The sequence below is a fragment of the Salvelinus alpinus genome, chromosome 38 (assembly GCF_045679555.1).
Source record: "Salvelinus alpinus chromosome 38, SLU_Salpinus.1, whole genome shotgun sequence".
Lineage (NCBI taxonomy): Eukaryota > Metazoa > Chordata > Actinopteri > Salmoniformes > Salmonidae > Salvelinus > Salvelinus alpinus.
In genome coordinates this window covers 495,001-509,759 of record NC_092123.1, presented here as the reverse complement: position 1 = coordinate 509,759, position 14,759 = coordinate 495,001, and the positions used below count along the sequence as shown (strand labels likewise).

The 14,759-nt window shown below is 43.3% G+C and overlaps 1 protein-coding gene across 2 annotated transcripts in view; it reads right to left on the bottom strand.

Moving 5' to 3' along the window:
- Nucleotides 1-249: 249 nt before the first annotated feature.
- The window catches only part of LOC139566476 (fibronectin type III domain-containing protein 3B-like), a 181,332-nt gene continuing 166,822 nt past the window's right edge, over nt 250-14,759 (bottom strand). For both annotated transcript variants that reach the window (XM_071387685.1, XM_071387684.1), the window contains 3 exons: nt 10,947-11,113; nt 8,865-8,992; nt 250-5,877 (listed from right to left, as the gene is read on the bottom strand). In XM_071387685.1, the coding sequence (XP_071243786.1) occupies nt 5,566-5,877; nt 8,865-8,992; nt 10,947-11,113 (607 nt within the window). In that variant the 3' untranslated portion in view covers nt 250-5,565. The remainder of the gene's footprint in view (nt 5,878-8,864; nt 8,993-10,946; nt 11,114-14,759) is intronic.

Genomic DNA, 14,759 nt, shown 5'->3' with positions numbered 1-14,759 from the left:
AAGTGGCGCAGCGGTCTAAGGCGCTGCATCTCAGTGAAAGATGCAGCGGCAAGACTGCAGTCCTTGGTTCAAATCCAGGCTGCATCACATCCGGCTGTGACTGTCCCATAGGGCAGTGAACAATTGGCCCAGCTAGTTAAAAATACATATATTTTTACCTACCACCACAAAGCATATCATATAACCACTGTATGAACAGGAAATCAAACAATAAACTATGACACACAAAATGAGAGATTTCAGTCAAGGTCAGAAAAAATTTAACATTTATTGGGCATAAATATATTATATAACACAGGCTACCGATACAGTTAGGTCTTACATACAGAGGGTAGTATTTGCAAAATCTATACATTAAAATTGATATGGCGGTTTATTTTATATAATGCATATGAAATAGTCTAACATTTACAATACAAAGTAGTAGAAATGTATGATAATTTTTTTTCCTTTCAAATCATAGCCCATGACAACATTGGAATGTTTGTTTTGATAAGTGTGAGGTACAAATATGTTGTTGACTAATAAAAAAATATTTAATACATACAAGTCTTCATACATTAATCTGGGACTGTTACCCATTCAATCTCTAATCTCTCATATTCAAATTCCATATTGTGTTTTTATTATTAATCAGACTAAAAAAAGTAACCAATCAGAAGGCACAGTTGCTGGGTTGCTGGGCAGAAGTATCTGTTTTGTTCAGGACCCACTAGATGAGCAGGACCAGAAGGGTCTAAAGATTTTCCTAAATACAAATCTTACAGGGTGTACGCTGCTCACACAGACAAGTAGCCACTGGGCCAAGCCCTGGAAAAACAGTAGCCAAAAGCCTTTAGAGAACATATTATTGGTGATATCACAGGCCTAGCATTGGCCTACCATTATCCTAACCTTAGCCTATAACATTAGGCATTATTAGGGAGTTGGGACAGGATTATTTTGTGACCATGTGTCCTAACCATCCTGGTCAATTCACATGGTCAGGGAAAACTCCTGTCCCTAGACATGAGGAATTACTTGGCTGTAAAAGGCTTGGGGGAGATTTAACACAACATCAGGAATTATTTGACTGTAAAAGGCTTTGGGGAGATTTAACACATCAGGAACGATTTGGCTGTAAAAGGCTTGGGGGAGATTTAATACAACTTCAGGAATGATTTGGCTGTAAAAGGCTTGGGGAAGATTTAACACAACTTCAGGAATAATTTGGCTGTAAAAGGCTTGGGGAAGATTTAACACAACTTCAGGAATAATTTGGCTGTAAAAGGCTTGGGGGAGATTTAATACAACTTCAGGAATGATTTGGCTGTAAAAGGCTTGGGGGAGATTTAACACAACATTAGGAATGATTTGGCTGTAAAAGGCTTGGGGGAGATTTAACACAACATTAGGAATGATTTGGCTGTAAAAGGCTTGGGGGAGATTTAACACAACAGGACATATCAACAGTCTTTTTTCTAACTAAGACAGGTGAACAGGAAAGACGGACAGAACATGACAAAGTCACGCCAGATGACATAATAACGTTGTATGACACAGCAACACCAAATGACACAACAATACCAGACGACTCCGTCACAACAATGACGTAGTCAAAATGTCAGACGACATTGTAATGCCAATGTAACAGAGTGCCCGGCGGGCAGCTGTGTGTCTGGTATCAAAACAAGAAGCTGTCTGATGAAAAGCATCATGGTTCTCACAGGATAGATAATTATCCTGTGGGCTAAGGGTCTACCGCTTTAAAAGTGCTTCATATAATCTCTGTTAGTTGTATTTACCTAATTTTAGCGTCAAAACTACATATCTATACGTATAATAACTCTGCACTGACTATCAATTCTAAGCAAAATACTGGACACAAAATAATCACTAAGGCTCTTTATACGACGACAAGCTTGGAAAAGTATTCCTCATCATAATCATCCTCTTCGGTCTGACTGAAATCCTGATTTGATTGTTGTAGTCTTTTGACCTTTTTCAGTGTGAAATCAGCGTGTTAAAACTCAATAAAGGGGTAGTATATTTAACAATGGAACATTTAATACATTTAGCTTCACAAAAAAAATAAACATAAACATATGAAAGAAGCGTAAATCACAGATCAAGTTATGTCTTTCATTTTTGAGAGGATAATAATGTGACAGTAATAATAATGCTGTGTGGTCACAGAGGGAACATCAAGGAACCCTTCAGAACGTAGATAACGTTGAAAAGAACGTGTGTACACACACACAAAGTAAAATGGCATGACACAAGCCTCGACTTTGGCAGAAAGAATCCAAACAGATATGATATCAAACACGTCTTAATCTATAACATTAGGCAGTATAAACGCCAAATTAAGGCAACTATTGTTCTGACTCCCCGAGACACCACGCACCTTCCCACTGAGGGGGCACTGTACATCGTCCCAAGACTGTGTTAGCCCCTGGAACTAAAGCCTAGGGCATTAGCCATGCAGAGCTAACCTGAGTCTTCAAGTCTCGTCATACTGTCTGAATAATGGCACCTCTTACAGAATACCGGCTCAAACGGTAGAATTAAAATTACCGCCGCCTTCTGCTGTCCTCTTCAAGCACTGGTTACAGTAACTGTAAAGAGTACCTTCATACCTTATTTAACCTTCAGTGTACCTTCATAAACTCTCTGAAAAAAAGGTGCTACCTCGAGCATATAAGGGTTCTTCGACGGTCCCCATTGGAGGGTTCTACGTGGAACCCAAAAGGGTTCTCCTATGGGGACAGCCGAAGAACCCTTGTGGAACCCATTTTTCTAAGAGTGTACATAATTTAACCACCAGTGCCCCCTCAGTGGTACGTTACGTCATGCCTGTGCTTAAATCCTAATACAGACGCCAACATAACCTTAATATCAGAAAAGGTAACGTTTCTGAAGACACTCTGTGTGTTTGCTCCAGCGGTCTAAAATCTTTACCAATATAACCTGGCTAACGGTTTGCTACATCTCTTAATGCATACAGAAAACCACACAGGCTGGTCATAACCGTGAAATCACGACACCCATAACAATTATAACGCTTTTATTATTGGTGTTATGACGTGATGGTCACGTGGTTATGGGTAAGAGCCAGTTCTGTGTGTCAGAGAGGAGATGACAAGGGCAGACATTTGGTTAACATGTTAAAAACGCCACTGATACGCCTTTCAGAATAATGAAATAACTACAGGTTTTCCCAACAACTGTAAGAGAATAAATGAGATATGTAATTGGCTACTGAGAGTACGAAATGCTGGCCTTAAATCAAACATCTAAAATCACATCCAATAAAAACAAAAAACTGAAAAATTATCATAATAACAATATAACATGCTACGAGAGAAAAAACGAATTAGTACATTTATAACTACACTTACATTTGTCTCTTAATTTTTATTTTTTAAACAATAAATAACTGAAAAGATTGCACTGTAATTGGCTTGTAAAGTACTGTATGCAAATATTCTATTGTATATAAATAAAGGTTTAGAAACCAATAGAGAAATTGTAGCGTAACTTTCCCGTCGACTTTGGCAAAGGTGTTGGAGCAGTTAAAGGCTCTGCTAACTGACGAGTAGGAGCGAAGCACAGCTTAGAGAGAGAGGGATGATTACAGCATTAATTAGAGAGATGGAGAGGGAGAGGGAGGTTAGGAATGAGGGAGGGGAGGGAGACGTACTGAGAATGGCGGAGGGATAGAAAAAGAGAGAGGGGGCAGAGAAAATAAGAAGGGTATGAATAGGTATGAGGGTAGAGTGGGGGCGGATAAAAGAAGAAGGGTATGAATAGGTATGAGGGTAGAGTGGGGGCGGATAAAAGAAGAAGGGTATGAATAGGTATGAGGGTAGAGTGGGGGCGGATAAAAGAAGAAGGGTATGAATAGGTATGAGGGTAGAGTGGGGGCGGATAAAAGAAGAAGGGTATGAATAGGTATGAGGGTAGAGTGGGGGCGGATAAAAGAAGAAGGGTATGAATAGGTATGAGGGTAGAGTGGGGGCGGATAAAAGAAGAAGGGTATGAATAGGTATGAGGGTAGAGTGGGGGGCGGATAAAAGAAGAAGGGTATGAATAGGTATGAGGGTAGAGTGGGGGCGGATAAAAGAAGAAGGGTATGAATAGGTATGAGGGTAGAGTGGGGCCGGATAAAAGAAGAAGGGTATGAATAGGTATGAGGGTAGAGTGGGGGCGGATAAAAGGTTACTTCAGTAACCTCTACATTCGACAGCGGGGACTGGCTACTGAACTGACCTCAGATCTGCAGTCGAGCACCTAGAATACATATTATAATTCACTAAACCACTCCCAGTGGAATATACTAGGTTAGCCCTAGACCAGGGGTGTCAGGACCAGTTCTCACAGGTCAAAGTGTCATCATGTTTTTACCAACCTCAAACTAAATTCATCAACTGGTGTTGCTGATTGGCTAGATATGGCCAGTTGTGTGGCCCTCCAGGAGCCTGGTTTTACACCCTTACCCTAAACTGATCTAAAGTCAGCTTTGCATTTCCCACTCCTAATGGTTTGGGTTAGCTTCAGGGGAGAGAAAGCTGGTCCTAGATCTGTAGTTAAAAGGCAACATCTACCTGGAACCCTCCTTCTCTTTCTCTCTGTCATCCAGACCTCTACAATTCTTATATTACATCATAGCATCGCCCCTACAGATATAGATAGGTAGATCTATCATAGATATATTTGATATAGATTGTATATATTAGGTAACTAAATCCATTCTTTCTTAGATATAACGAAACAGGATAGCAGCATTTTTTAACAATGGCATCGCTTTGGTAGCTGAATAAAGAAGACAGAAGAGAAGGCATCTGAGTGAGTGTGTTTCTGTCTCTCTGTGCATGTGTGTGTGTGTGTTTGTCTCGCTGTGCATATGCATGTGTGCCTGTGTGTGTATGTTTCTGTGTGTCTGTGTCTGTGTGTGTATCTGTGCGTAAAGATTGCATGATTTGGCCTATAATAGACAAGGTAACAGATATTGATGGATACATGGCTAAAGCTTTAGAACTACATTTCAAAATGGCGTAATGGAAAAAACTACAAAAAACTGCAGCGAACAGCGCAAATAGGACACAGACACAGTAAAGTAAGGAATTGACTGTAAAGAAATATAAAGAAAAATACACTTTGTCTATTAGGTTTAAAAAGATACAGAATAATGTCATGCAGGTCATTGAGGAGCTGGGCTCCTGGCTGACTAATGCTTGGTTATCAGTTTGTTTTGGCCACGAACAGCTTCCCTCCAAATACATCCATTACATAAGATAGAGAGACCAAACTAACAATGACAAGAGAAACAGAGAGCGAGCGAGAGAGTGAAAGAGAGAGAGGAGAGAGAAGAGGAAAGAGATACGTGGACAACGCCGTGGTAGAATAACTGAAGTACAGCTCAAGTCTGTTTCGTTTGAAGTCTGTTTCCTCTCTTGTTTTTTTCTCTTTCTATCCTGCACTTGACTCTCAAGTGTTTGTTTTCTTTCCTTTCTTTCGCAGATGCTCGTTTTCTTTCGCTATCGCTTTGTTTTCTCTTTTCTATCCTGTTGCCGATTCATTCCCTCACTTCATGAAGAAGTATTGTAGCAGACAGGCCATGAGGATGGAGACACCGGCGAACACACACACCACGACCGCCGCAAAGCGCTCATCGCTGGATATTATCCCCGCCCCTTTCACCGTCTCCACGGCGCTTGTCTCCCCCAGGTACTGTTGCTCCTGGCGACGCAGGGTGAACAGGGAGGAGGGGCTTAGAGGGCCACAGAGTTCCTGGTTGGAATCCTGGCAACGGCGGCAGGCGCACACACGGAAACGGTAGTCGGTGTTGCCTTGGAGTCCGGTGATTTGGAAGGCACTCTCTTCTCCCTTAAACACCTGGAGAGAGAGCGAGAGAGCGAGAGCGAGAGCGAGAGAGAGACAGAGAAAGAGAAAGAGAAAGAGAAAGAGAGAGAGAGAGAGAGAGAGAGAGAGAGAGAGAGAGAGAGAGAAACGCCAAATTCATGAGAAGTTGAATGGATTAGAAAAAGCTATAAAGGACAATCAAAATCCATTGAACTCTCCAATTACTGACCAGGAGCTCTATAAGAAACTTCAGGCTCTCAAATTTAAAAAAGCATGCGGACCTGATGGCATCCTAAATGAGATGCTCAAACTCACTAGTGCAAAATTTCAATTGGCTGTATTAAAACTGATTAATTTGATCCTGAGTGTAGGTTATTTCCCTGACTTCTGGAATCAAGGACTCATAACCCCAATCTTTAAAAAGGAGACAAATTTGACCCTAACAATTACAGAGGCATTTGTGTGAACAGTAACCTGGGGAAAGTTTTCTGTAGTATTATAAATGTAAGAGTTCTAAACTTCCTTAATAAGCACAATGTCTTGAGTAAAAGCCAAATTGGATTTATACCAAAACATCGCACAACTGATCATATTTACACCCTACACACCCTGATAGATAAACACGTCCACCAAAATATACGCTTGCTTTATCGACTTCCAAAAAGCATTTGATTCTATTTGGCATACAGGACTGTTCTACAAAGTTATTGAAAGTGGTGTAGGGGGTAAAACATATGACATAATTAAATCAATGTATACTGGCAATACGTGCAGCATTAAAATTGGCAAGAAAATAACAGAATTCTTTAACCAGGGGCGGAGCCTTCGTCAGGGTTGTAATCTGAGCCCTGCACTCTTCAATATTTACATCAACGAATTGGCCACTATTCTAGAAAAATCCTCAGCCCCTGGTGTTAGTCTCCACAATTCAGAGGTTAAATGCCTACTCTTCGCAGATAACCTATGCCTGCTGTCACCCACAGCACATGGCCTACAGCAGAGCCTGGACCTGCTAGAGCAGTACTGCCAGACCTGGGCCCTGGCAGTAAACCCCAAAAATACTAAAATAATGATTTTCCAGAGAAGATCCAGATCTCAGGGAATTAGACCAAAGTACTCAATTGGTACAACATATATAGAGTACTGCACACACTACAATTACTTAGGTTTAAAAATAAGCTCAACTGGACATCTTAATGAGGCAGTGAATGAACTGAGAGAGAAAGCACGCAGGGCATTCTACGCCATTAAAAAGCAAATTCAAATTGAAATACCTATTAAAATTTGGCTAAAACTAATTGAACATGTCATTGAACCAATTGCACTTTATGGCAGCGAGGTGTGGGGTCCACTTGCAAAACAAGATTTCATCAAATGGGACAAACACCCCATTGAAACCCTGCATGCAGAGTTCTGTAAGATTATCCTACATGTCCAGAGGAAAACTACAAACAATGCATGCAGGGCAGAATTAGGCAAATATCCACTAACAATAAAAACTCAAAAAAGAGCAATTAAGTTTTGGAAACATCTAAAATACAGTGACCCCCTCTCATATCATTACCAAGCCCTGCAATGCCAAGAGCTGAGCAAAGAAAAGAGTCCCCTCATCCAGCTGGTCCTGGGGCTGAGTTCACAAACCTGTTCTACTAACACACTGAAGCCTCAGGACCAGAACATCCAATCAATCAGGATAAACCAAATTACAACACAGTCAAAACAAAACGACATTGATTATTGGGAAACGCAAGCACAAACACAAAGCAAAATGCAGTGCTATCTGGCCCTAAATCGACAGTACACTTTGGCTAAATATTTGACCATGGTTACTGATCAAAACCTTAGAAAAACCTTGACAAAGTACAGGCTCAGTGAGCACAGCCTTGCCATTGAGAAGGGTAGACACAGGAAAACCTGGCTCCCTGTAGAGGAAAGGCTGTGCAACCACTGCACAATAGCAGAACCTGAGACGGAGCTGCATTTCCTGACAAAATGTCAAAAATATAAAACAATTAGAGAGTGTCATTTCCCCAAATTTGAAACCCGTATTCAAGGTTTCGAAGACCTCTCTGATGAGAGTAGGCTACCCGTCCTGTTGGGGGAGGATGCAGAGAGCTGTGGGTTGGCAGCTCACAACATTGCTGCCTGCCATAAGTTGAGGGACAGTGTCTGACAGACCAATCAACCTGCACATGTCCTCTACTGTATGTTTATTGTTATTGTTGAATGTATGGTTATTTTGACACTTGGTTATTGTTGTTACTGTTGTCCTGTTGAGAATTTTGATTCTCATTTGTATTTTTATAATGTAAATATCCAAAATAAGCTTTGGCAATATGCACATTGTTACGTCATGCCAATAAAGCAAATTGAATTGAATTGAATTGAGAGCGAGAGAGAGAGAGAGAGAGAGAGAGAGAGAGAGAGAGAGAGAGAGAGAGAGAGAGAGAGAGCGAAAGAAAGAACGTTGATTTAGAAACTACTTTGTGACCTCATCAACAACAACAAATTGATTCAGACCAAACAGGTTGCTGCTCAGAGTGTGTGTGTTTGTGTTAGTATTGGCTTTTAACAGTCCCCCTGCTGCTATTCTACATGAGTGAAATCCAATCAGTGCATGAAAGAGGCTATAGAGGCTGTTTTCTGGTTAACATTATCAACGCTGCCTCTGTACAGAAGGGATTTAACTACCTCAAGGACCACTTAGAACACACACTCACACACGTCTCCTGCCTCCAACTGCTCGCTTAATTAATAAGAACAAAACCTCACTGGAGATAAGAATTAGCTGTGTGTGTGTGTGCGTGCGTGCGTGCGTGCGTGCGTGCGCGCGCGCGCGAGAGAGAGAGAGAGTACAGGCTGTGTACAGGCTGTACATTTTAACGGCAGTCAAAATCTATTTCTCCTCCCCTTACAGACAGATTCAATTAAAAGTCCAAACATTCTTCATAAGGTGAGCTGGGAGATCATAGTAAAATATAGAGCCATCCTCACATGAACTGAGTGTGTGTGTGTGTTACCTGTTTGTACTCTGACTCTCGTCCAACCAGCACCTGCAGGATGTAGTTGACACGGTCGCCTCTCATTGGTGGAATGGCCTCCCAGGTGACCTCACACACATTCCCTTCCAGCTGGTGCACTCTGGGAGCTGTAGGCAAAGTGTTAAACAAATCAAAATATATTTTAGATGTTAGATTCTTCAAACAGGACACATTGTCACAAACAATAAACACACGGAAACCACAGGCGACTGAAGGCACCTTGATTTGGGAGGATGACTCATGGTAGTGGAATAAATGGAATGGTTTCAAACACGTCCAACACATGGTTTCCATGTGGTTGATATACAGTTGAAGTAAGAAGTTTACATACACCTTCGCCAAATACATTTAAACTCAGTTTTTCACAATTCCTGACATTTAATCCTAGTAAAGATTCCCTGTCTTAGGTCAGTTAGGATCACCACTTTATTTTAAGAATGTGAAATGTCAGAATAATAGTAGAGTGATTAATTTATTTCAGCTTTTATTTCTTTCATCACATTCCCAGTGGGTCAGAAGTTTAAATACACTCAATTAGTATTCGGTAGCATTGCCTTTAAATTGTTTAACTTGGGTCAAACGTTTCAGGTAGCCTTCCACAAGCTTCCCAAAATAAGTTGGGTGAATTCTGGCCCATTCCTCCTGACAGAGCTGGTGTAACTGAGTCAGGTTTGTAGGCCTCCCTGCTTGCACACGCTTTTTCAGTTCTGCCCACAATTTTTGGGGTTGGGGGTTAGGGCTTTGGGGTTAGGGCTTTGTGATGGCCACTCCAATACCTTGACTTTGTTGTCCTTAAGCCATTATGCCACAACTTTGGAAGTATGCTTGGGGTCATTGTCCATTTGGAAGACCCATTTGCGACCAAGCTTTAACTTCCTGACTGATGTCTTGAGATGTTGCTTCAATATATCCACATAATTTTCCTCCCTCATGATGCCATCTATTTTGTGAAGTACACCAGTCCCTCCTGCAGCAAAGCACCCCCACAACATGATGCTGCCACCCCCGTGCTTCACGGTTAGGATGGTGTTCTTCGGCTTGCAAGCCTCCGCCTTTTTCTTCCAAACACAACGATGGTCTTTATGGCCAAACAGTTCTATTTTTGTTTCATCAGACCAGAGGACATTTCTCCAAAAAGTATGATCTTTGTCCCCATGTGCAGTTGCAAACCGTAGTCTGGCTTTTTTATGATGGTTTTGTAGCAGTGGCTTCTTCGTTGCTGAGCGGCCTTTCAGGATATGTCGATATAGGACTCATTTTACTGTGGATATAGATACTTTTGTACCTGTTTCCTCCAGCATCTTCACAATGTCCTTTGCTGTTGTTCTGGGATTGATTTGCACTTTTCGCACCAAAGTACGTTCATCTCTAGGAGACAGAACGCATCTCCTTCCTGAGCGGTATGACGGCTGCGTGGTCACATGGTGTTTATACTTGTGTACTATTGTTTGTACAGATGAACGTGGTACCTTCAGGCGTTTGGAAATTGCTCCCAAGGACGAACCAGACTTGTGGAGGTCTACCATTTTTTTTTCTGAGGTCTTGGCTGATGTCTTTTGATTTTCCCATGATGTCAAGCAAAGAGGCACTGAGTTTGAAGGTAGGCCTTGAAATACATCCACAGGTACACCTCCAATTGACTCAAATTATGTCAATTAGCCTATCAGAAGCGTCTAAAGCAATGACATCATTTTCTGGAATTTTCCAAGCTGTTTAAAGGCACAGTCAACTTAGTGTATGTAAACTTCTGACCCACTGGAATTGTGATACAGTGAATAATAAGTGAAATAATTTGTCTGTAAACAATTTTGGGAAGAATTACTTGCATCATGCACAAAGTAGATGTCCTAACCGACTTGCCAAAACTATAGTTGTTAACAAGAAATTTGTGGAATGGTTGAAAAACGAGTTTTAATGACTCCAACCTAAGTGTATATAAACTTCCCACTTCAACTGTATCATTCCACTCACTCCATTCCAGCCATTATTATGAGCCGTCCTCCCGTCAACAGCCTCCTGTGACGGAAACCCACGCACCGTCAGACAGACACACACCCTTACCTTTGAGTGCGGAGGGTACAGTCTTGGTGGTAGAGAAGGTATGCGTGTCTGAGAAGGGTCCCTCCCCTGCGTCACTACATGCCTGGATCCTGAACCGGTAACTAGTGGACTCTGTCAGGCGCTGCACCTTGTAAGTATGACTGGGACCTCTGTAGATACACACAAACCTGGACAGAAAGACAAGGTTGAGAGGTTAGGAGAGAGAGAGAGGAAGAGAGAGAACGAGAGAGAACGAGAGAAGAAGAGAGAGAACGAGAAAGGAATAGAGTGAAAGAGAGAAAGAAAGGGAGAGATAGAGAGAGAGGAAGAGATAGAGAGAGGAAGAGAGATAGAGAGAGATGAAGAGAGAGAGGAAGAGAGATAGGGAGAGAGGAAGAGAGATAGAGAGAGAGATAGAGAGAGAGGAAGAGAGATATAGAGAGAGGAAGAGAGAGAGATAGAGAGAGATAGAGAGAGAGGAAGAGAGATAGAGAGAGAAGACGAGAGAGAGAGATAGAGAGAGAGATAGAGAGAGATAGAGAGACAGAGAGAGAGGAAGAGAGATAGAGAGATAGAGAGATAGGAAAAGAGAGATAGAGAGAGAGATAGAGAGAGAGGAAGAGAGAGAGATAGAGAGAGAGGAAGAGAGATAGAGAGAGATAGAGAGAGAGGAAAAGAGATAGAGAGAGAAATAGAGAGAGAGGAAAAGAGAGAACAATAAGGAGTCCAATAAAATGATGAAAGCACACTCTCATAAAGAGAGAAGGCAGTGGAAAGAGGTAGATGGGTAGGGAGGGAGGGAGGGAGGGAGAGCTTCGCTAGGCTAGAGGATATAGAAGTGTCTGAGAGTGACAGAGACATAACTTCACCTGAAGCCTTTATGGTAGGGGAGTGATGTGCGCACGCACGCACGCACGCACGCACGCACGCACGCACGCACGCACGCACGCACGCACGCACGCACGCACGCACGCACGCACACACACACACACACACACACACACACACACACACACACACACACACACACACACACACACACACACACACACACACACACACACACACACACACACACACTTCTTTTAGGGTATATCAACTGTTGTTATGTTCTCTTTATTGCATAAATGCAGTAGGACCAGTTAATCCGGTGAACAGGACAAGTCTCTGCCCAACGAAACATTATGTTTATACTCTCAGGACATTTCCATAATCATCAGTGCTGGCAGACCGTGTGTGTGTGTGTGTGTGTGTGTGTGTGTGTGTGTGTGTGTGTGTGTGTGTGTGTGTGTGTGTGTGTGTGTGTGTGTGTGTGTGTGTGTGTGTGTGTGTGTGTGTGTGTGTGTGTGTGTGTGTGTGTGTGTGTGTGTGTGTGTGTAAATGATGAGTTATGACCCAGGGTTGTTTTGACAAGGCGGTTTGGCACAACCAGGGCCTAACAATTAACACACCACTTAGCCTGAAATACACAACACACTCTGAGGAGGTACACAACACACACTCTGAGAACATTACATAGCAGGTACACAACACACACTCTGAGAACATTACATAGCAGGTACACAACACACACTCTGAGAACATTACATAGCAGGTACACAACACACACTCTGAGAACATTACATAGCAGGTACACGACACACACTCTGAGAACATTACATAGCAGGTACACAACACACACTCTGAGGACATTACATAGCAGGTACACAACACACACTCTGAGAACATTACATAGCAGGTACACGACACACACTCTGAGAACATTACATAGCAGGTACACGACACACACTCTGAGGACATTACATAGCAGGTACACGACACACACTCTGAGGACATTACATAGCAGGTACACAACACACACTCTGAGGACATTACATAGCAGGTACACAACACACACTCTGAGGACATTACATAGCAGGTACACAACACACACTCTGAGAACATTACATAGCAGGTACACAACACACACTCTGAGGACATTACATAGCAGGTACACAACACACACTCTGAGGACATTACATAGCGGGTACACAACACACACTCTGAGGACATTACATAGCAGGTACACAACACACACTCTGAGGACATTACATAGCAGGTACACAACACACACTCTGAGAACATTACATAGCAGGTACACAACACACACTCTGAGGACATTACATAGCAGGTACACAACACACACTCTGAGAACATTACATAGCAGGTACACAACACACACTCTGAGAACATTACATAGCAGGTACACCCCCATCATAAGCCTAACAAAACACCAGCACCACGTATGATGGGATACAAAATGTAGATTCTCTCTCTATGTAGGAGGAAGGGTGGTTACACGCTGCGAGCTTCAAATGGACAAAAATAAAATCAGTGAGAGACAGGTGTGGAAACATGAGGATAAGAAGAGAGAGGGGGTGTAGTTCTTTCACAGCATCTTACAAAGAGGGAGGAGAGGACAGACAGACAGGCAGACAGACAGGCAGACAGACAGGTGTCGGGACACCGCATGAGTTTGAGAAGGTCATTGTAGAAATGAAAACAATATTTGCTGTTTGGTCATTCAGTCTTTGTTTACTGCCAATAATACTGTCCTCCTCTCTCCTCATCCCCCCCTCTTCTCCTGCCCCACAACTCTATCTCTCTCTCTCCCACTGCCCCTTTTCTCCTGCTCCTCTCTCTGGCCAGGTTTGTCTCTAATAGTGTCTGTGTATCTGGTTACCATAGCAATCTGTCAATTACAGAGATTCCAGGTAATTCAGCCCTAATACTGTCTGTTTAGGAGCGGCAGGGGAGAAGAGGGACTAGGAAAATATGAGGAGGGTAGAGGAGAGGGGGTGTCCAATACTGCCAGTTAAATCCATTTAGCTCTGATGATGCCCTTTCTACCCTGCAGAGACACATGCAGAGAGATAGAGAGGAGGTAGAGGCAGAGAGAGATAGAGAGAGGGGGGATAGAGGAGGTAGAGGCAGAGAGAGATAGAGAGAGGGGGGATAGAGGAGGTAGAGGGGGAGAGAGATAGAGAGAGGGGGGATAGAGAGGAGGTAGAGGGGGAGAGAGATAGAGAGAGGGGGGGATAGAGAGGAGGTAGAGGCGGAGAGAGATAGAGAGAGGGGGGATAGAGAGGAGGTAGAGGCAGAGAGAGATAGAGAGAGGGGGGATAGAGGAGGTAGAGGGGGAGAGAGATAGAGAGAGAGGGGATAGAGAGGAGGTAGAGGGGGAGAGAGATAGAGAGAGGGGGGATAGAGAGGAGGTAGAGGGGGAGAGAGATAGAGAGAGGGGGGATAGAGAGGAGGTAGAGGGGGAGATAGAGAGAGGGGGGATAGAGAGGAGGTAGAGGGGGAGAGAGATAGAGAGAGGGGGGGATAGAGAGGAGGTAGAGGCGGAGAGAGATAGAGAGAGGGGGGGATAGAGAGGAGGTAGAGGCGGAGAGAGATAGAGAGAGGGGGGATAGAGAGGAGGTAGAGGGGGAGAGAGATAGAGAGAGGGGGGATAGAGAGGAGGTATAGGGGAAGAGAGATAGACAGAGGGGGGATAGAGAGGAGGTAGAGGGGAAGAGAGATAGAGAGAGGGGGGATAGAGAGGAGGTAGAGGGGGAGAGAGATAGAGAGAGGGGGGATAGAGAGGAGGTAGAGGGGAAGAGAGATAGAGAGAGGGGGGATAGAGAGGAGGTAGAGGGGGAGAGAGATAGAGAGAGGGGGGATAGAGAGGAGGTAGAGGGGGAGAGAGATAGAGAGAGGGGGGATAGAGAGGAGGTAGAGGGGGAGATAGAGAGAGAGAGAGGGGGGATAGAGAGTTTTTCCTGACCAGAAGACAAGGTCAGCTTGTAACTA